This window comes from Drosophila gunungcola, chromosome 3R, assembly GCF_025200985.1.
Source record: "Drosophila gunungcola strain Sukarami chromosome 3R, Dgunungcola_SK_2, whole genome shotgun sequence".
Classification (NCBI taxonomy): domain Eukaryota; kingdom Metazoa; phylum Arthropoda; class Insecta; order Diptera; family Drosophilidae; genus Drosophila; species Drosophila gunungcola.
The window spans coordinates 16,369,028-16,389,609 of NC_069139.1; the positions used below are offsets into that span (position 1 = coordinate 16,369,028).

Consider the following 20,582-nt stretch of genomic DNA (forward strand, 5'->3'; position numbering starts at 1 on the left):
TGTTTTATGAAGCGTCTAGTGAAATGAGCCGCCTCTTGGCTAAAAGCTAGTTGAACAGCACAGCAGCCATTATACTCCGCTGCTTCCCCACTACCGTTTCTATTCCCCAGCACTTTCAGCAATCATAACAATAAGCAGCATATGTATAAAAAGTGGATAATTGATTTTTATAAAGTAATTATATATTTGTTTTAAATTCCAGTTGGCTTATTTTAATTGTTTTAAAAACTGTACTATTTATTGATAAATTTGTTAATTGTAGTTGTGCGTTAATAAACTATTACATAAATATCAAGAGTTTAAGATAATTTCTTGAACAATTTCAGAGTCGTACAATTCCCTTTACTCATAAAAAATATAGGAACTGCAAATTTAAAGGATTTCCGTATTGATTCAAAATAAACATATTTCAATCAAACAGAATATTAGATTATATTAATCTTATATCTTTTCGTGTTCAATCTCTCCTGCTTATCTCTTTAGTTCGTGTCTATATCCCTTAACTGCCTACCTATTTTTCCCAATGCACCTCATCATCAGCACTTCCAGAAGCAAATGTTGAGTAGAAGAGCAGATGAACAGATGCACAGGAACCACAATGCCGCGGGGCATTTGTTTTGGTTGGCGGTTCTGGTACGGTTCTGTTTGCTTCGGTGTGCTCTGGTTGGTTTTCTTTATTTTTGGTTACCGTAGTAGTTTGCCACCCAAAAATGGTAAATTAATGGGGAGATAGGTAGTGGGTGCAGCTCAATTTTTGCCCGGGTTTTGCACTTTGCACAGGCTTTGCTAATGAAAATGAAGTCGTAAAAGGGTTTGCCACGTGGCTGGTAATGCTCTCTCCATTCTCTTTTCCGCTTTTCCATGTTGGCTCCGCTTTTGGTATCCTTTAAGCGCCATTTAGTTTCAACGAGTGCTTAACTTAATGAACACAATGGGCGGAAACCGGTTGAGAATGCTGTGGAAAATCTAATGGAAAATGTTAGTGCTTCCGCAATTTGCTATCTATGTATTCGCAATCTCTTTGGAGCACATAATCAGATTTTAATAGCCACCCAAAAAGGACATAGATCAACAATGCCAACAAGAACAACAGCCAAAGGGAATAGAGTAACAACTAAAAATACCATTAATGAAATGATGATGACGACGAGGAAAGTTTTGCACGACCCAAACACATAAAACAAAAATTCCCCAAAGTCACAGCATAGAAAACAAAGACGATTTGGAAAGTGGAATGAGAATTTTACACAGTACAAATATTTATTAGAATAATTTTTCTGAAAAAAATACATTTACTAACTAATGCAGGCAACGTAGAGCCATATAATTTTTGTACCCTGTTCTTGTGTATTTTCTAAAAAGTAAAAGTTTTAACTTATCGAGATTAAAAAAGCCAAGGTCATTTAATAGTTTTCTCAAACGTTTTTCCCTGTGTAGAAGGCAAGAACCAGGAAGTGATAGAAGCAAGACTCAGCTGGAAAACGATGAGAAGCAAAAATAAAACATAAAACAAAATGCCCAAAAAATTAACGACAAATTGCGCATCATTAAAAGTAAAGATGGAGAAGACATAAGGGCCCAGGAGGAGGAACAGTAAGGAGCCTGCCAAAAGCCAATAATGAAGGCAAACGCACGTTAAGAGCAAAATGAAGCCAAAACCCAGCGACTGACGGGCAATGAAAGAAGCTTTGAGGGCACTGGCATACCCCGAATTGTAATGAAATAAGGTGGAGTTTAAAGCCAAGGTTGGGGAAGTGAACCTGCGTGGGTGGGTGGCGATTGGGTGGTTGTGGCTCCGCCTGCGGCAACACCTGAGCGCAGTCATTTGTTTGATTACAAGCCACGAGAAACGACAATGAGCCCAATTTAAAGATGGTAAAGTAAAAGGGGGGCAGGTGGTGGTTGGGAAAACAGAACCGTCTCAGCTCCTCCCACTAATGAAAAATATTTGGCCATTCATTTTGTTAATTTAAACAAGTTGATCTAATACAACCAGGTTGCCCAATGGCTTTAAACACAATTTCCCATTTAAAATTAGTTAACTAATCCTCTTTAGGATTTGCTTGTAATTAAGCTTTTATAGGTCTACGTTTTTTAAATTTCGAGTAAATGCTATCATTAATTTTTATAAAATTCCGGAAAACCCGATGTTCCAATGTTTTTAACTTTTATTTAATTAATCCACCTTAAATTGGCTTATCTTTGCCTAGTAAGTTAGTGTTCATAATATAATCTTTTTTTTTTGATTCACTTTAAAATTTATCACCTGAGTAAGCTCTAGTTGTTTTTGGGGTCCTTCCATTTCTAATCAACTATTTTCTTTCAGTGCTCAGAGCTTAATTTCAGCCTGAGACAGTGCTTAATTGCCCGACAATGCAGCTGCCTCGAAAACACACGCAGTTACACTTCCTTCTGGGAAGATTTGCCCAACCTCATTTGCAAAAACTGACAGGCGCCAACGTCAAACCCTTTTCCCGCGTTTCCCCTATCCAAACTCTGGCCACAGAAGCCCCCTGTTGCCACCATAATGACTCACTCACTTTGTGGCAACAGAGTTTACCAACTGCAGAGGAGTCGGGTTTCGCTGCTCTTTTGCCAGTTCGCATTTTTCCTTTTTTTTCGGTTTTTTGGGAGGTGTGACAAGCCACCGGTTTAGCAGAGGGAAGCGTGTCCTGTATCCTATAACCCAGTCCCCTGTTCTGGCACATGTAACACAGTGTACTCTTCGCTTTTTGAGGGATAATTTTAATTGGTTTTCGAAGCATGAAGTGAAAAATGAAAATTTTGTGGCCAACAAAAGAAGTTATGTTTAACATGGCCAACACGAAAGTCTCATTAAAATTCGGTTCTTCTTGTACACGGTTGACATTAAAAGCAAACATGCTCGAACAAATTTGCTGAGTGCGTAATTTCTTCGTGTTGTAACAACAAATACAATTACATTACTCCCAAAGGAAAAAAAATAACAATAAAAACAAATTCCAGAAAAATGTAATCAGAATTTTAAACAGAATAAATAGCAAACCATTTTTAAAAACATTTTTCCATACTTTAAAGTTCTATAAAGTCTTATCATTACTTAAACACCAGGCTAAATTCTACTTTTACTTTTTTTACGCTGTCATGCTAGACAGAACTTTTTAATTAAATTTGCACAAAAGACTCAGTGATGCTGCAATCGAGATATTTGAAAATGGCATTTGAGTTATTTGCACAGCAGTTATATAGATATTTAGAGTGAAATACATGGCTGATTATTTTTTTGTAATTCATGTTTTGTCATTGTTCTTTACGGCTTTTCCTTTTTTAAAAATTTCCGAGAGCCACAAGCTGGCTCTTGGTCTTGGTCATTTTAATCAGCATTTTTCACTTAGCCGCAGCATATTTTATTTTGCGCTTCAATGTCCTGAAAGTGACCGCCGCAGTGGCAGCTATTTACCCGCCCACCGAGCCTCCAACTGCCACGCCTCCTCTCCTTGACCGGACTCCGTACACACCGCACTTTGTTATGTTTTGTTTGCCTTTGCCTTGCTCTCGGGCCTTTTGTTTGCACTTCTCGTGATTTTTCTCTCTCTGTGTATTCAGCAGTTGTTGTTTTTTTTACCATCTGCTGCGGCGAAGCTGTGGCTTAGTTTTTAATCAAAACATAATGTAAAAAGGATGCTAAATACACAAGGAAAGTGGCAGGCACTAACCCAACAAAGTCGTCCTTCCCGCCACCGAATCCTGCCTTCTAAAAAGTGTTTACCCTGCTGCTGTTGTTTCTGTGTTGTCCATTATTCAAAGCATAATGTCACAATAAACGTAAAAGGTGCAAAATATTGCCCAGAGGCAACAAGCAAAAGCAAGTGCCGACAATAAGAATGAGCAGTGACAACACAAATATACAGTCAAACTTCACTTAATCAATGTTCCTCGAGCCAACTTAAAGTCTTTTATTTCAATAAACTGTAAACTTTCGAAAATCAAAAGTTTTAAGAACCCTTAAAGATATTTGTGAATTGTGAAAACTCTTAAATGAACACCATAAGTGTTCTAAACTTTTGGATATTAAAACAATTTTATTTTGTCTAACTGGTTCGAGTTCAAGAATTTGCACTGTAGTTACAAAAGCGAGTAACAACAAAAGAGCCGTCGTAATAGCAGCACAACAACGACTGCAGCAACAACAACAGTGACAACAACAACTCAACTTAATAACACTTTGCAGTTGTCGTTGCCCAGGGCACTCACCCGGTATTTCCCCACCCGAATGACCTCCTCCATTTAGAGAGACTGCATAAATTTGGAAGGGAAAACCGGGAAAGGAAAAAGTTGATCGCTTCCTCTTCTCACACCTTTCTCCGTCCAGTTAGTTGCTGTTGCCGCAAGTGTTGCGTGCCCGTCAGTTAGGCAGTCAGTCATTTAATCGGTCAGTCATTCATTCGAGCTGGCAGTCAGTCAGTCAGTCAGTCATTCGCATGTCCACGTGCGGGGATAAAAGCGTCAACACAAATGACCCGCTGGCAACTTGCATCTCTCACTGGAGACGAGACGTCTGCATCCGACAGCTTAACGGAATTTCAAGCATCTAGCAGTGACTACTCGGAAATTACGTTTTTCAGATACGTCCTCACTGTGCTGCTTCCTTTGGATTAGGGTAACGACATTATAAATTATGAAAACATGAATATATAAATTGCAAGAACAATATTATCCTTCTAATTTTTAGCTCGAAGTTTACCATGTCGTACTCAAAATAAATTAACAAATCTCTAGAAACCAAAAAAATTAAACTGTTAACCATTTATCTTTACTTTACATAACTCTCGGATCTTAACAATTTTATCATTTTTAAGAGAGTGACCTTAACGCGTGCTAATTAATCTCGTTATTCTAAAAACCCAGATTATCTATAAGTATTTTCAGTAAGTAAAAGTTATTACAGAGTTTAATAAAAAAAAAATGTATTTATTAAAGAGTAAAAAATAAAAAAATGTACAAACTTTTAACATTACGGTGCCAGGCATTTTCTTCAAAAGAAGAATTAAAGAACGGAGGGAAGAAACTCTAGTCATTGACCCGAAGAAACGGTTCTCTCTAGTTTTATCTATATCTCTGCCTTCTGCTACCTGAATTGGTCCGCGTAATTTGCCTTTTGATGGCTCGTAGTCCACTATCTCGGGCACAAGTTCTTCCACATGTTTGTCACGTGTGGCGACTAAACTCGATTACGCTTGCCCTCCCCCATCAGACAACACCCCTCCTGTTTACCTCCTCCTCTTGCAACAACTATCGTATAGAAAGCACTTCACAAATTGAAGTGCATGGAGAGAATTAGAGATAGAGAATGAAAGAAGAATCAAGCACTTCCGCAGCTATTTTCCCCGTTTCCCTTTAGCGAACATTTGTCGATTGTTATTTGGAAAATGTCAAAGACAATTGATGTTGATCACTGTTCAGGGAAAGAGATCTTGCGTTACACTGAAAGAAATTAGTGGCAGATAGCAAAATAAAACTAAAAAAAATGTAACCTTTTTTTCTAGGGGGTCTGCCAAAATGTACCACACGGATATTATTTTTTGATCAAATGTTATATGTCTCTGTAAAAAAAAACTATAGATAACTTTTTTGGTTAAGTCTAACCGCATTCTCTTTCAAAATTTTTTGAATAAAGAAAAAAATACAATTTTAAGACTTTTACTTTTAAAAACTAATATAAAACATACTCTTTAAGACATATACATTAAATTTTACTAGCAATGCGCTATAGTGTGTTTCAGTGCCCGGCCGTAACTCAAACACTATGAGCACTTGCCCCAATGTCGCCTACTCTTTCGCACTCCCCTGGCCCATATGGTAGCCTCTCGTTCGCTCCACTTTTAATTATAGCCACCTCTCCGTCGGGTTGTCGTCTGCAAAGCGGAAGTTTGTTTAGGATATTTGGCATTGTGTGCTGGCATTTTACAAGCTCATGCAGCTGCCTGCATACGGCGCCGTCTCGTCAGATTCTCTGCCCTCGCTGCCCCATTTGGAGACTATATATCCCAGGCATCCGAGAGTCCATGATGCAAATTATTCAAATAGCTCGCGCCTGCCTTTGGAGCGGTCTGCCATGCGGGCCATAAGCCCGACGACTTTGGCATACAAATTAGATGCAGCGATAATCGACTATTCAGGTTGACTGCTTCGGTACCGTGACTCACTACCCACACCTAACCAACCACCACCTCACCTACACAAATGCTCACACGCATTGCCTGGAGAAGCTTACCTGTCACGGGTTTTACTCCCGAGCGCCTTTAAAGCGAATTTTTCAGTCCAAAATAATCCCTTCTTTGATATGTTGGCCTGTGTAGTATCTGCAAAAGAGCAATTTTCCAGATACGATTTTAGTTTTTTTTGGCGAAACAAAATTCTCTGACATAAATTCAACATGAAATTAATTTTAATCCTGCCGAAACGAAGAGGAAAATGTCGCAGACACTAGTATGCAAGCACACTAGGAACGGTGGTACACGCAAAGAAAATGTGAAATCACAGAACACTTCTTTAAAATTAAATTTTTAAAAATCGAGTTTGGCAGAAGTAATATATTTTCAATATATAAATAAAATGAGCACTAGAACACTTTTCTTAGGATTCTCTAACCATGACATAGACTTTAAAAGAAAATAAATATATTTATTGAAATGTTTAGTAAGTAAACATTTTCTTTTCTTTATGTAATCACAAGGAAAATAATCATTATCTAACACTCTTAAAATGGGATTAAAATAATAATTCCTTCCGCATAAACCTGTCCTTTGATTCCGTGTCTAGACCGGGGACAGCTTTTGTATGCCAAATGCTGCCATAAGGAAAGAGAATGAAAAAGAACGCAAAAGGGCGACGGCAAAAACTTCTGCAGCGCAATAAAAAGACGCACAGAAATCAAAAATCAAGAGTGGAAAACTTGCGGGCCAACCCCACAAAACGAGCGTAGGAAACACAGCAGCCCACCAAAACCACCCACCCAGCCACCCAGTTCACCGCCTCGTTTATGGGTGGCAGTTTGGCTATTTGCCTTTTGCGAAGGACGCAGGAAGCAGCGAATATCGCGTCTGGATCAGAATTGCAGACGGGCCTAATGGGATAAACTACGTGTAGGACGCGCACAGCCGGGGCCAATATAATGTAATTTTTCGAGTGGAAATTTCTAAAAAGGATATTAACAATATATAATTTATTGTATAGCCAATAAAATCAATGAATTGAACTGAAACTTCGAGAAGATTTTATTTTCGGTTAAAAGTCTATTATCAAGTAAATATTTTACACTTGCTAATTTCCTTTCTATAATTTCTGACAATTAACTGGTTCTCCCAATATATTTGAAATATTAAAAAAATACTCGTCTCACTTTTAATTGTGCAGAAGAAAATGTTGGTGTAGTTTTGGTTAAAAATAAAACAGAATTAAAAAAAAAAGGATTTAGTATCCACAAAATAAAATTGATGAAAAGTGGCAATCAATATTCACCATTTCTTAGTTAATGACATATTGTTAATGAACTTGTTACAAAATTATTTGGCTTTAATAGCTTGACCGCATCTATGCATACAGTTATAATCCCAGACAGCCTTGTGACAAATTTTATGATAGCACTGGAGAAATACTATGCGCATATAAATTCATAAATGGAAAACAGAACCCGCTGAAGTTCGAAAATTGTAGTGTGTGGTGTAGGGAAATTTGCATTTCCACTTCATCGAAATTCGGTGTCTCGAAATAACCCCACTGGCGGACAGACACCCACCCACAACTACACACACAGACAACCAGACAGGCGCCAACTGGAGGGTGGAAAACCGGTTTGTTTTGCCGGCGAAAATGCGTAAAATAACGGCAGTTGGAGTGCTTTTCCAGATTTTACTCACCGGCGAATTTTCTTTTAACTTGAAGTAAGCCACACGATAGACAGACTTTGTTTTTGCTTCAGCTGTTTGTCTTCCACACTTAGTATTTAATTATTTCTTTATTTCAGCTTCAGTTGCATTCAATATTGTAGCAGAGCTTTGTGGGTAAACACACACGAGCACACACAAACACAGAGCTTGATGTCCCGTTAGAAAACGATCCGCGACGTGACGTCCGAACGGTCCGAAAATTTTCGCGCGAATTAGAGGTGGAAGAACTTCGACTAGAGGTGGAGAAACATCGATGCCAACATCAATGTGATCGATGTTTTCAAAACATCGGCTACATCGATGTCTTCCACCTCTACAAAAACGATTATTTTACATTTCTGTTAGGAAAAGAACGATTTAACATTGCCGTTACAAAATCGACGATTTGAAATTTCGTATTTTAAGCAAAACTGTTCTGGGCTATGGATTCCGGCTCTATGAACGAGAACATTTCTGGAGATGCGGGAACGAAAGACACGTAAATTGTAAATATGAAAATATGTTTAGTTTATTCCCACGGTAATTTTCTGGCATTTTTCGTTGCCAGACTGTCGGTAACTATCGATATCAACCGACGCTTACGTCAAAATAAAAAAATCGTAAATAATTTGTAAGGAATTGTAAATTCAAGAATTTGCGGCATTGGGTGACGTAGCCATTTCAGCAACGGAAATTAAAACATAACTTCCCCGATGTATTTATTACGACTAAAGCTGATATTTAATTTCAATCCACAAGCGGTTATTTTAACATATCACTTAGCATGGACTCGAACCTTTTAATGTAAGTATCATAAAAAAAGGGTCGGCATGCCGTTAATTATTTTGGACGTTATTTGATTTTAATCCGAATAATTAATTATAATCAAATTAGCAACGCAGTATAAGAAGATGGTTTTATGGCTTTATCTTCACTAAAAAACACTGAAAGCATTCGAAGAAAATTATGTTTCTCTTCGGTTTAATCAAACTTGGGCTTAAGTAAAGAAATTTGTAAAAAATATATGTTCTTACATATTTGGCACAAAAACTTTTGTTGTAAGCAACCGTTCAGGAAATCCCCTAATAAAAGGTATTTATAAACGGATCCACGGTATTTTTAAGCAACTGAGCTGCGGTCGCACTGCTCCTCAGGATTCAACCACAAACAAAACGCGCAATTGAAGTTGATCGGAGATAACCACGTATTCCTCCAGCTCCGTGATGACGGAAGTGCCGCCGAAGAAGCGCAACGCCTGCGTCATCGTGCTGGGCGACATCGGACGCAGTCCCCGGACGCAGTACCATGCCCAGAGCTTACTAGAGGAGAACTTCAACGTGGACGTAATTGGCTACCTGGAGACGCGGCCCCTGGAGGCACTGACCCAACATCCGCGATGTCGCATCCACGAGTTGACCGCCGTGCCGGTGACGAACCTCACACCCAAACTGCGGCTACTCTTCAAAGCCTTCTGGCAGACGCTCAGCCTGCTGATGGCCCTCATCTCCATTGGTCGGCCCAGCTTCCTGCTCGTCCAGAATCCGCCAGGGATTCCTACGCTGATCGTTTGCTATCTGTACTGCGCCCTCACGCGCACCAAGCTGGCCATCGATTGGCACAACTACACCTACACGGTGCTGGCCTTGGGGATGTCCGGCGGGGAGCAGAGTCCGCTGATCCGGCTGGTGCGTCGCCTGGAGCGCTATTTCGGCTCCAAGGCTCACACGCACTTCTGTGTGACGCGGGCCATGCAGGAAGATTTGCAGCAGAACTGGGGCATTGGGTAAGACTTGGCTAAACCCCCAAAAAACGTAGTCGATCACCAATCTCTGACTTATCATTTAGACCTGTTAACGTTCTGTACGATCGCGCGCCCTCTCAATTTCATCCCATCGACCTGCCCCAGAAGCATGAGCTCTTTCTGAAGCTGGCCAAGGACTTTCCGCAGTTCCAGACCAAGGACACCAGCCAATCCGATGTGCTAGAGGCCACCGCTCTTACGCAGAAGTTGGCCAACGGCAGCGTACAGTACAAACCCCAAAGACAGGCTGTCCTCGTGTCCAGCACCAGTTGGACGCCCGACGAGGACTTCGGGATTCTTCTCAAGGCCCTGCAAACGTACGAGAAGACGGCGCAAGCGGAGCCCCTGGTGTACCCCTCGCTGCTGTGCATCATCACCGGCAAGGGACCGCAAAAGGAGCACTATGCGGCCGAGATCGACAGGCTGGAATGGCGAAAGGTGTCGGTGATCACGCCCTGGCTGGAGATCGAGGACTATCCCACTGTGCTAGCCAGCGCCGATCTTGGAGTATGCCTGCACTGGAGCACCAGTGGCCTGGATCTGCCCATGAAGGTGGTCGATATGTTCGGAAGCGGTCTGCCCGTCTGCGCCTACGATTTCAAGTGGTGGGTACCAAACTCAGTAATTAGCATCTATTGATAGTTGTATCATACTTTAAAAAAAAATTGTATTTTTAACTAACAAGCGAACGACAGCTATGATTAGGAAAATTTCGTTTAATATGTATTTGTATTTATAAAACTATCAACTAAAATCTAGTAACAAGCACAGCCTAAACTAGTAATTTGAATTTGCGTTTTTTTTGTAATATTGTTTGTATTTTTAAAATTTTATATAATTGTCCCAAAACAAAAATGAATAAAAGATCCTAAGCAGTTTAAGTAATCCTATTTTTGTTTGCACAAACATATTTTAAAAACTTACAATTGAAACAATATTGATTTAAGAAACTTCCAATCTTTTGTTTCAGCCTGAACGAACTGGTGAAGCACGGCGAGAATGGCTTTGTGTTTGGGGACCATGTTCAGCTGGCCGAACAGCTACGCATCTGGTTTGAGAACTTTCCAAAAAACCCTAGTATCCTGGAGACGCGAGCCGGCTTTCAGCGCAGCCTGCAACAGTTCCAGGAGCTGCGCTGGCGGGAGAGTTGGCGTCTCGTTGCGGCACCCGTACTGGAGGCATTCCTCTAAGGCATTTTATGTTGTTTATTTAACAAAACGTTTGACAATTACACACTAAGGCAGACTCATTCGATTGCTTATCGCTTTTCACTTGTTAATTGCTTAAAGTTCTTTGTGCACCAAGGGGATAGCACTTGCTCAGGTTGATAATATATGCGGTTCCCTTTACGCCGCCGGCAATAGTTGATATATATTTGTGGTTGTGGATCTGTGAAGGAATTGTGTGGCTTCTACAATTGCTCCCTGCAGAGGGGGCAGGTCCTGGCTCCGCTGGCCATGAACTGCCCGTAACATTCGGAGTGCAGAGCGTGCTGGCAGCGCAGATGCACCATGTTGGCCTTTTCCAGAGGGTCTAAGCAAATCGAGCAACTGTCGCCGGGCAGGCTGAGATTGACAGGTTGGTTGCAGAGCGGGCAGTTTCTGCGAATGTAGCGATATTCCTCGAAGCAGGCCGTGTCCAGAGCATGGCCGCACTTCATCTGGTGCATGTCACCTTGTTCCATATGCAGCAGACACACGGAGCACCTGTCGCCCGCCACGCTGAAATGAAGCAAGGGATTTAGGAACGAGTTTCTTGGATTTCACTGACTCATGGACTGACCTGCGCCGCGTACGCTGATCCCTGAAGTTCCGGTAAAGGCTGGCACCCTGGTCGAACTCTTCGTCCTCATTCCTGCGATTCCTAGGCGGTTGGCGATGTCGCGGGGTCTGCTGGTAACTCGGCATGCTATAGTAAATAGCCGCGGCTGCTGCCGCCAAAACCACGCCGAAACCCATTATAATGTTCAAGTAAACCATTTTTAACTGCAATTCAAAGGATTAAATAACAAACTGATATGGTAGGCCACAAGGTTTCCGTGAAATCCCCCGAAAATAAATAGAATGTCCACTTTGATGTGACCAGATATGGTCTTTAATAAAATACCAAAACCAAATTAGGTCTTAAAATAAATGCTATGTCTGTAGTTTCTATAACATCGATATATTTTTAAATATCTGCTAATCTTTTCATTGAAATATTTATATTTTCATTTGTAATATTTAATAATGTAAAAATTTGAATAACAATCTCCTAATATATTCTGAGACTTTCTTAACAAAAATGACATCAAAATGACATCTTTTATCGAATGCCCTAAATATTTTTAACGGTATTTTAATTCAAAAAATACTAAGCGCAAGTGCCGGTATGTTTACAGTGTACTGTGCGAGTATGGTATTTAACACATCCTTTGCGCGGGTCACACAGATTTTCAGTTTTAAGGAAAACAGTTTTGTGGTTTTATCGGGATAATTCAAAGGTTGCAAAATATCTGTGAGTACAGACGTTGGCCATTGGAACGGGTTGCCAACGTCGATATTGATTCTGGCCTGGAAAACGAGGCACCACCATCTTCCCCGCCATCCACTAAGCATACACAGACGCACACCCCCACACACGAGCAGACAGGAAAAGCCATTTTCGGCAGGCAATTAAGTAAAAGCCAAGGAGAGAACCATGGCGGATCGTGAGCGGAGCATACACGAGATGCTTAAGGACGCGCCATCGTTGAACGACAGTTGTGGGTCAGTGCACACGGGCACCGAAGGCGGAAGCCTAGTACTCGGGAGCGCCAGCAGCCACAGCATAATCGGAGGAGGACATGCAACCACGGGCGGTCCCTTTGGCGCCCCAAACAGTCTGCCACTAAGGAATCATTCAGGTGAGCTGCTTACATATGCCTGGACTATTGCCTGCAATCCTGACTCATCGTATCGATCAATAGCACCCACGACACCCATGTCGCCCAGTAGTCCCCCGACTGGCAATGGCACTCTGAGCCCTACGGACAGCGGGAGCGGCAGCCTCATACGCACTAGCGCCTCCAAGATCGACAGCCTTAAGAACTGGAGCATATCCACATACAAGTGCACACGCCAGATCATGCTGGAGAAGCTGGGCAAGTCGCAGCGCACCGTGGACTCGGAGTTGGAGGCCCAGATCGAACAGCTGCGCGAGACACAGCGGAAGTATCTGTCCATCTTGAGGCTGACGCGCGCCTTCAGCTCGCACTTCCAGCACGTGGTCGTCACCCAGCACGCCCTGGCCGAATCCTTTGCCGATCTCGCCCAGAAGAACCCCGAGCTGCAGAAGGAGTTCACCTGCAACTCGGAGACGCAACGCAATCTAACCAAGAACGGCGAGCTGCTGCTCAACGCGCTTAACTTCTTTATTTCGTCGGTTAACACGCTGTGCAACAAGACAATTGACGACACACTGCTGACGATACGACAGTACGAGACAGCCAGGTAATATTAGTTTTTAATCATTTGTGGCATCAGTTCAAACTCTTTGGTAAGATGAACACTTCATCGCTCTTTGTCCGTCATATTAAGTTTTCATCCCATAAAATGATTGTCAATGGCACTTTTGATGTATTTAAATTCTTATTATTTTTATTGCCAAGCCACATGTTGGTCTTAAATTTAGCTTACTTAATTTTATTGCTCTAAAAACAATCTGGCCCATTTCCTTTTAGAATCGAATTCGATGCCTATCGCATGGACTTGGAGAACACTAAGCCGGAGTTGACGCCCTCAGCTGCAGCTTTGGAGGAGACCCAGCGTAGCTATGCTCAGCACAAGGAGCAATACGAGAAGCTGCGCTCTGACGTGGCGGTCAAAATGCAATTCCTCGACGAGAATCGCGTAAGTAAACCCAACGAAAACACAGCGTCATTGAGGTTAATCCCCGATATTCTGGCGACAGATTAAAGTGATGCACAAGCAACTGATTCTGCTGCACAATGCCATCGCTGCTTATTTCTCGGGCAACGCCATGGCACTGGAAAGTACTCTAAAGCAGTTCAACATAAAGGTGAGACTGACGAACTGTCGAAAAGGTATTGAATGATTACAATTTTTTGCACTGCAGCTTAAGTCACCGAATTCCGTCACCGGATCCTGGCTGGAGCAGTAAATCAGAAGATCCCTCCCATACTCGAAACATTGCTGACGGCATTTAGGCGTATCTAATGGATGGAGACCTTCTCCACTCACTTGCTGAACGAGCACGCTCTCTAAAAAAAAACCGAAGGCGAAAAAATCCACGTTCATGCGAATATCCAACGCACTGGATGCTGCATGACAAACCGTAACAATATTTGCGTGCTAGGCTTAAGTTGAATTCCTAAGCCGTAAGCAGAAAGTGGTAAACTGTATGTTATATATATATATATATTTTTCCAACCGCTTTCCACTGTATGTAACATTATGTATTACTCACATATTCTCCCACTTGGTACGCCACAGTTCCTTTGATTTATATTTCCAATATGCCACCTTACGTGGGGTAACTTATTGCGCTCTGCTTGTGAAACACTTAGACCAAAAAGTGCTCAGTGCAACCCATTGTTTTAGTTCTAGATATTGTGTGTGTGAAAATTATTTGTAATTCACCCAAAACGAATAATCCATAACAAATCGAAATGTTTCCGCGAGCTTGCGTAATTTAAATTCATTGTTTTACTAGTCAACGTATTATTTACACTAAAAAGAAGTCTATATATTAAAATATATAAATAAAAACTATTTAATTACACCAAAGGATTTAGTTTTAGTTCTTCTCCAGCTTTAAGTCACTGAGTTTCTCGTTCAGGGCGGATTCCTCATCTTCCTCTGCCTTGAACATTTCCTAAAGTATTCCTTGTTTTTAGTGGTTTTTTTCTAGGTGATTTGCATGATTCACTTACCGGATCGTATATGACCTTGATGACAAGCGAGCAACTGGGACAGGTGGCCACCTCCTCGCCCTCGATCAGTTCCTCCTAAAGTGGAATATCAAATTGAAAAAGGTCTTAAAGCGTTGCGTATACGCCTTGTTACCTTGGAGATCTGAAATCGATCGCCGCAGGGACAGGGATAGTAGTACATCTCCTCCTCCTCGTCGTACTCGAAGTCCTCGATTTCCACCTCGTCGTGATAAATGCTCATGACGTAGTTTCTTTCTTTTTTAGGGATTTGAACTCATGATATACAGTGTACAATGTGATGATTAAGGTAAATCCACGCCAAACAAACATGCACGTTGTGCTGCAGTGCTGCCAACTCGTTTCACAAACCAGCTGATCTGGTAAACAATTGACCAAGAAAATGTTTTATTTCGTATTATTGCAAGCCGGCTGCAGTTGTGGAATAAGAAATAGTTCTCAAATAAATTTAATCGGTATATACTATTCAATTTTTACTCAGATAAGTTAAAGAAGTTTCGCCAAATCACCACACAAAAAAGTGTAACTTTTAAACAATTGGCTCAGAAAATATTTGTATAATACTCAAACATTTATATCTTAAATAGACGAGGAACAGACGCAAAATGGCAAGCAAAAATAAATTCAGTGACATCAACCTGTACGATCTTTTGGGCATTTCCTTGGAAGCTGATCAAAATGAGATACGCAAGGCATACCGCAAACGGGCCCTGGATTGCCATCCCGACAAGAATCCGGATAATCCGCAGGCGGTCGAGCGCTTCCACGAGTTGTCCAAGGCCCTGGAAATCCTCACCGATGCATCCGCCAGGGCAGCCTACGATAAAGTGCTCAAGGCCAAGAAGGCGGCGGAGTTGAGGAGTCGCCAGTTGGACGGCAAGCGGCAGAAACTCAAGCAGGAGCTGGAGGAACGGGAACGGGCGGCACTGCACAAACTGGCGAGGAGCCAACCCTACAGCACGGTGGCCAAAAGCGACGAGGAGCTGCTCCAGGAGCAGATCGAGCGGCTCAGGCGCGAGGGATCCCGACTGCTGGAGGAGGAGCAGCGGGCCATGCAGGAGCAGTTTCGGCGCAATCACGCCGAGAAGCAGAAACTCCTGCAGCAGCCGACTCAGTTCGATTCCGCCCAGCATCGCATCAAGATGAAGTGGAAGGCTGATCGTGGGCAGGATTACACGCAGGATCAGCTGCTCAAGTACCTCAAGAAGTATGGCGACGTGGTGGCCCTGGTGGTTAACAGCAAGCGACGCGGACGCGCCATGGTGGAGCTGGCCACCCGAGAGGCCTGCGATATGGTTTTGGCCTACGAAAAGGGCGATCCCGCCAAGCCATTGCACTTCGAGTGGGTGACGCCGCCGGCGGAGGAAAAGAAGCCAACCAAGGGATCTGCCGCTGGATGCACTGCCTCATCCACGGACTACGAAGACCTGGTCATGCGAAAGATGCGACAGGCCGAGGAACGGAAACGGCTAATCGAGCAGATGATGAAGGACGAGGAGGGCAATGAATGAACTCTAAATTATTTAATTTTATGTTACTTAAGACCTAACAATAAGGCTACTTTAAGTCATTAGGTTAAAAAAGCTGAGAAGCAGCTTCATTTTAAAATAAATAGAAATGTTACTTTAATAACACGAAATTTAAGTTTTTTTAATATTAAATTAAATATAAAAACTAAAATAGTGGTCTAAAGAAAATTTCGCTAAGAATGCAAGCATTGACAAATTTATATTTAAAAAAAATTTACAAATTTTTAGAAAATCTTAAAACAATACATCTAATTTTTACCTTCCAAAACAGTGTTTATTGGTAAACTGTTTTTGGTTCTAGATTCAGAATCTAAAAGCTCCAAAAAAAATTTTACTTTCTCTAAAATCACAACACTGGCAATTTTTAGTTGCTTATCAATCTCGACAAGTTGGCAGTCCTGCCCACCAGCTGCTAAAATTTGTTAATTGAAGGAAATGCAAAAATGCCACGGAAGAGAAATAAATTAAATAATTAAGCCAACTAAAACTTAAGCGACTTATAACAACTGAAAACGAGATGGAGAAGCGACAGAGGGAACTGGAGGCGCTGGTCTCCACCCAGAAGGAGCAACTGGGGCGCTACGAGAAGCGGCTGAAAGGTAAGCAATTGAACTGGCTGGATTTTGCAGTGCATTCAGAGTGATTAAGCCAATTTGCAGACGTGGTCACTGCCTACAAGGGTCTGCTGAAGGAGAAGGAGGCGCTGGAGACGAGTCTGGCGGCGCACGCGGAGGCCACGGCGGTGGTAGAGTCCGGATCCCCGGCCAGGGATGTAGGGTTGCAGGACACCAGCAAAACTCCGGATTCCGTGGACGGAGCAGGAGAATTGGCATCATGTACATCCGCTCCTCCTGCCGAGGGTCAGCTGCAGACGCAGATCATCACGCTGATGAACTCCCTGGCCACGCTGTCCGCCGAGAAATCTCGCATGGAGGCCTCCTTTCAGGCGGACAAGAAGCAACTGCGCAGCCAAATCGCCCAAAAGGAGCAGGTCATCCAGGAGCTGCATGCGCGCGCCAAGGAACAGACGGCGCGGGCCAAAAGTGACGTGGACGAGGTCAAGGCCAAGTGGATTGTGGAGCGGCAGGAACGCGAGAAGGAGACCAACAACCAGATGCTTATGATCCGCGAGCTGCAGAAGCTCTATGCCGACGAACGCCATCTAAAGGACAACATCGAGATGCAGCTGAACAACTTTAAGACGCAGTTCGCCAGCAACGAGGCGGAAAACAGCCGACTGCGGGAACTGCAATCCCAGTTGAAGGAGGCTCGGTCACAGCTAAAGCAATTCCAAACCAAGGCGGAACAGTCTGCAGCTGCGGCCGTCAGTGCGGATAGTGCTGCTCTCCTGCAGCAAGTGCGGCTGGAGATGCAGCAGCTGAAGGAACAGCATGCGGTGGCCATTCGCCAGGAACAGCGACGTGTCCTGCGGGCAGAGGATCAGAGTCGCAGGCAGGCGGCCCTTCATGAGGATCGTGTTGCCAGTCTGGAGGCGCGTCTGGCCGAGCTCAGCACCACCGTGGGCAGCTACGATCGCCTACGTCAGCAGGATCAGGACAGCATTCATGCCTTGAAAAAACAACTGCAGGAGCTAGAGCAGGCCCATGTGCGACCCACGTCCAATCTGAAAGCTCTCAACGAAGATGTGGATGTGGCCACGCTGGTGGACGAGATGGTGCGCCTCAAGAAACTGCTCACCAGTGCCAATGCCCGATCCGCCAATCCCTTGGATCTCGGCGAGATTCTGTCTCTAAGCGGCCAAACAACAACGCGTGCGGAAAGCCACGAACATTGTGAGCAACAGCTTCAGGGAGCACAGCAGATGCTGGAAGCAGCCAAGCAGCAGCGCCAGTTGCTCGAACAGAAGGTTCAGCTTCAGCACTCGCACATCCAGACGCTGCAGGAGAAGGTGCAGGTGCTCAATCGCAACATCGACGAGGCCGAAATCGATCTGAAACAGCAGGGCGAAAAGCTGCGCTTGGCCTTGAAGAGCGAGCGAACCAAATGGCAGGAAGCCAAGGCGGATCTGGAGAACGAGACGCGCTGCAAGCTCAACGAACTGGAGCAGCTGTTGCAGAAGCAGCGCCAGAGATCGCTGCAGCTTCTTGACGAAAAGGAGCAGGAGATCAAGACGCTGCAGACCTCTTTCGAGGTCTTTCATTCGGCCAGCGGCGTGGGCAGCACTCTGGCTACTCCCACACTAGAAGCCGCCGCAGAATCATTCAACTACTCCTCCGATGCAGACAGTGTCGAAGTGGAGGGTGAGCAGAGGGAGCGCAAGCTAAAGGTGCGCTCCAAGAAGATGTCGCTGGGCGAAAACTGCCACATGCTGCACTATGCCAACGAGTTGGCTCGAAAGGACATCGAGATTACCAGCCTGCGCAAGGCCAAGTACGTCGCCGAGTCCACGCTGAGGAAGGCCATCCAGGACAAGGTCACCTCGCAGCAGGAGATGCATGAGAAGATCGAATGCCTGGAAGAGCAGGTGGACAGGTGCGTCCTTTGTCACAATCTATGTTAAGCTGCTTCGATAGCTTCCTTTTTCTCTTCAGACTCGAACGGTGCAAGACGCGCGAGGGCGCCAATCTGGAGTATTTAAAGAACGTGATCATCAGCTACATTGTTACCCGGGATGCGGACGGCAAGCGCCACATGCTAAACGCCATCTCGGCGGTGCTCCAATTCACCACCGCAGAGATGCAGGCGATCAATGCAACATTCCAGAAGAAATAGAATTCGTATTTTGTTTAACAAATCATGTGCAACATATTTAAATCCTTAAAATCAGATCATAATTTACAAACTAACTAAATCCGACGACGGGATATTTGTCCAGGTGGGAAGCTAGCACGCCGGGAAACATGGCTAGGAACTTGAAGCGGCTGCCCATTTGGTCCTGATCCGTTAGCATCTGGTAGCCAGAGCGAATGATGTCCTGGTTCTCGGGCAGTGCGTGTGCCAGCAGCTGCTCCAAACGAGCTTCTCCCTGCATTCGTTGCAGGAACAGCCCCTGTTCCACTGGCCCGCAGCAGTGGACATTACCGCGCGTCTCAGCGGTGTGCCGCACCAACTTAAAGTCCACATCGGCCGTGAGATCAGCGCTGCCCGGCTCCAGCAAGGGATTGTGCAGCTGGTGTTGCTTGAAGGCTCGGAAGGTGTCTGTTTTCTCACCAAAGTGTCCATAGTCCATGATGAGAGCAATGCCTCCATCCCGTTCAATGCGTTCTGCCAGGATGCCCACCTGTCGCTCCGTCTCCAGCGAGTATTCCAGACAGGCGCGTTTCTCGCCAGGCATGGGACGGAAAACACTCGAGACCGGAGTTTGGCTGCGTGAGAGCACATATCGGAAGTCCGATTGCTCTCCCTCAGAAGCCACATCGATGAGCACCTCCTGCCACTTTCCATCGACCTGTTGCAGCTTGTGCACGGGCAGTGCGTCGAAGAATTCGTGAGCCAGCACTAGGGAGAACCCCTGGGGCACATCCTCAAGCCGGCGGTGCCAAAAGGCCTTCGTGCCAGTGGCAGTGGTGCCCACTTGGTAATGGGGCAGCTGCGAGTCCTCCGGTACGGTGTTGTGGGTGTAGCAGAATCGCTGTGCCTGCGCCTTGCTCAGAAACGGACTAACCTCCACCATGTGCATGGAAAACTCGGCTCCCGCCTTGAATTTGGTGATCACCTTCAGCACATCCCTGGCCAGAGTGCCACGACCGGGTCCCAGTTCCACAACTTGAAAGGGTGAGGGACTGCCCATCTTGCGCCACTCGCTGACCAACCAGATCCCGACGAGCTTTGAAAAATAAACATTTAAGCTGGAGGGTTTCCAATAGAGTATGTGTGGATGTAGCTTACCTCTCCGAAGATCTGCGATATTTCCGGCGAGGTTATAAAGTCACCCTCTCGGCCGAACACATCCCGGTTCATGTAGTAACCCGCTTGGGGATTGGTCAGCACCTCGCGCATGTATTCCGCCACCGTAATGGGTCCAGTGGCTAGAATCTTGGCCCGCAATTGTTTGGCGAGGCTGCCATGTCCGTTTTCAACTGCAGACGATGATCCTGGTTGCTCCTTCGCCGGCTCCACCTTGGGGGCACTGCTGGCAACCACATTTGGACGCCGCACGGACTTGTAGCTATAGCAGCGCCTGCTGCCGATCCTTAAAGCTTCGCGTAACATCACGAGCCGGCCCAAAATTTCCTACCGATAACATATGTATGTACATATGTATGAAAAGTAGGCAAACGAGTTAGTCGCTGAGAGATACCCTGTATTTTTTTATATTTAATTAAATATTAAGCAGAGCTAACCTAGGTTATCCAAATAAAAAATATTGTATTTAGTCAATCCCTTATTATGACAGTTTCTTCTTATTAGAAAGAAAACTATAACAAACACGATATGCTTCGCTTCTTTTTACA

At 44.2% G+C, this 20,582-nt stretch overlaps 8 protein-coding genes across 13 annotated transcripts in view; 4 read left to right on the forward strand and 4 right to left on the reverse strand.

Annotated features, from left to right (window-relative positions):
- Positions 1-8,125, reverse strand: part of LOC128259802 (protein tincar) — a 60,955-nt gene extending 52,830 nt beyond the window's left edge. For 4 of the 5 annotated variants that reach the window (XM_052992429.1, XM_052992504.1, XM_052992925.1 and 1 more), the window contains exons 1-2: positions 7,899-8,125; positions 6,254-6,341 (exon numbers count right to left, since the gene is read on the reverse strand). The gene's annotated coding sequence lies outside the window, so the exon portion shown is untranslated. The remainder of the gene's footprint in view (positions 1-6,253; positions 6,342-7,898) is intronic. The other variant, XM_052992585.1, reaches the window with a different exon arrangement.
- An 899-nt stretch (positions 8,126-9,024) lies between these two features.
- Positions 9,025-10,957, forward strand: LOC128265758 (chitobiosyldiphosphodolichol beta-mannosyltransferase). Its single transcript, XM_053001970.1, has 3 exons — positions 9,025-9,690; positions 9,753-10,313; positions 10,679-10,957. Exons 1-3 carry the CDS (start codon positions 9,131-9,133, stop codon positions 10,896-10,898), a joined length of 1,341 nt encoding a protein of 446 aa, XP_052857930.1. The 5' UTR covers positions 9,025-9,130; the 3' UTR covers positions 10,899-10,957.
- LOC128265770 (uncharacterized) lies at positions 10,896-11,794 on the reverse strand. The gene is made up of 2 exons (XM_053001981.1): positions 11,491-11,794; positions 10,896-11,429 (listed from the first exon to the last, which is right to left on the reverse strand). Exons 1-2 carry the CDS (start codon positions 11,685-11,687, stop codon positions 11,120-11,122), a joined length of 507 nt encoding a protein of 168 aa, XP_052857941.1. The 5' UTR covers positions 11,688-11,794; the 3' UTR covers positions 10,896-11,119.
- Positions 11,795-12,109: 315 nt separating this feature from the next.
- Positions 12,110-14,474, forward strand: LOC128252648 (arfaptin-2). The gene is made up of 5 exons (XM_052980544.1): positions 12,110-12,592; positions 12,656-13,178; positions 13,409-13,577; positions 13,639-13,746; positions 13,804-14,474. Exons 1-5 carry the CDS (start codon positions 12,388-12,390, stop codon positions 13,846-13,848), a joined length of 1,050 nt encoding a protein of 349 aa, XP_052836504.1. The 5' UTR covers positions 12,110-12,387; the 3' UTR covers positions 13,849-14,474.
- LOC128252650 (diphthamide biosynthesis protein 3) lies at positions 14,360-16,514 on the reverse strand. Its single transcript, XM_052980547.1, has 4 exons — positions 16,427-16,514; positions 14,754-14,997; positions 14,621-14,695; positions 14,360-14,562 (listed from the first exon to the last, which is right to left on the reverse strand). The coding sequence occupies exons 2-4, from the start codon at positions 14,859-14,861 to the stop codon at positions 14,485-14,487; spliced, it is 261 nt and encodes an 86-aa protein (XP_052836507.1). The 5' UTR covers positions 14,862-14,997; positions 16,427-16,514; the 3' UTR covers positions 14,360-14,484.
- LOC128252649 (dnaJ homolog subfamily C member 17) lies at positions 15,002-16,265 on the forward strand. 2 transcript variants are annotated; one of them, XM_052980546.1, is made up of 2 exons: positions 15,002-15,093; positions 15,226-16,265. In XM_052980546.1, exon 2 carries the CDS (start codon positions 15,244-15,246, stop codon positions 16,147-16,149), a length of 906 nt encoding a protein of 301 aa, XP_052836506.1. In that variant the 5' UTR covers positions 15,002-15,093; positions 15,226-15,243; the 3' UTR covers positions 16,150-16,265. The 2 variants fall into 2 exon arrangements, with proteins under 2 accessions (XP_052836506.1, XP_052836505.1); XM_052980545.1 differs by having other exon boundaries at positions 15,009-15,160.
- A 41-nt stretch (positions 16,515-16,555) lies between the features above and the next one.
- Positions 16,556-18,979, forward strand: LOC128252645 (GRIP and coiled-coil domain-containing protein 1). The gene is made up of 3 exons (XM_052980539.1): positions 16,556-16,766; positions 16,827-18,660; positions 18,720-18,979. Exons 1-3 carry the CDS (start codon positions 16,685-16,687, stop codon positions 18,898-18,900), a joined length of 2,097 nt encoding a protein of 698 aa, XP_052836499.1. The 5' UTR covers positions 16,556-16,684; the 3' UTR covers positions 18,901-18,979.
- On the reverse strand, positions 18,909-20,380 carry LOC128252646 (protein arginine methyltransferase NDUFAF7 homolog, mitochondrial). The gene is made up of 2 exons (XM_052980540.1): positions 20,017-20,380; positions 18,909-19,954 (listed from the first exon to the last, which is right to left on the reverse strand). Exons 1-2 carry the CDS (start codon positions 20,338-20,340, stop codon positions 18,971-18,973), a joined length of 1,308 nt encoding a protein of 435 aa, XP_052836500.1. The 5' UTR covers positions 20,341-20,380; the 3' UTR covers positions 18,909-18,970.
- Positions 20,381-20,582: the final 202 nt, after the last annotated feature.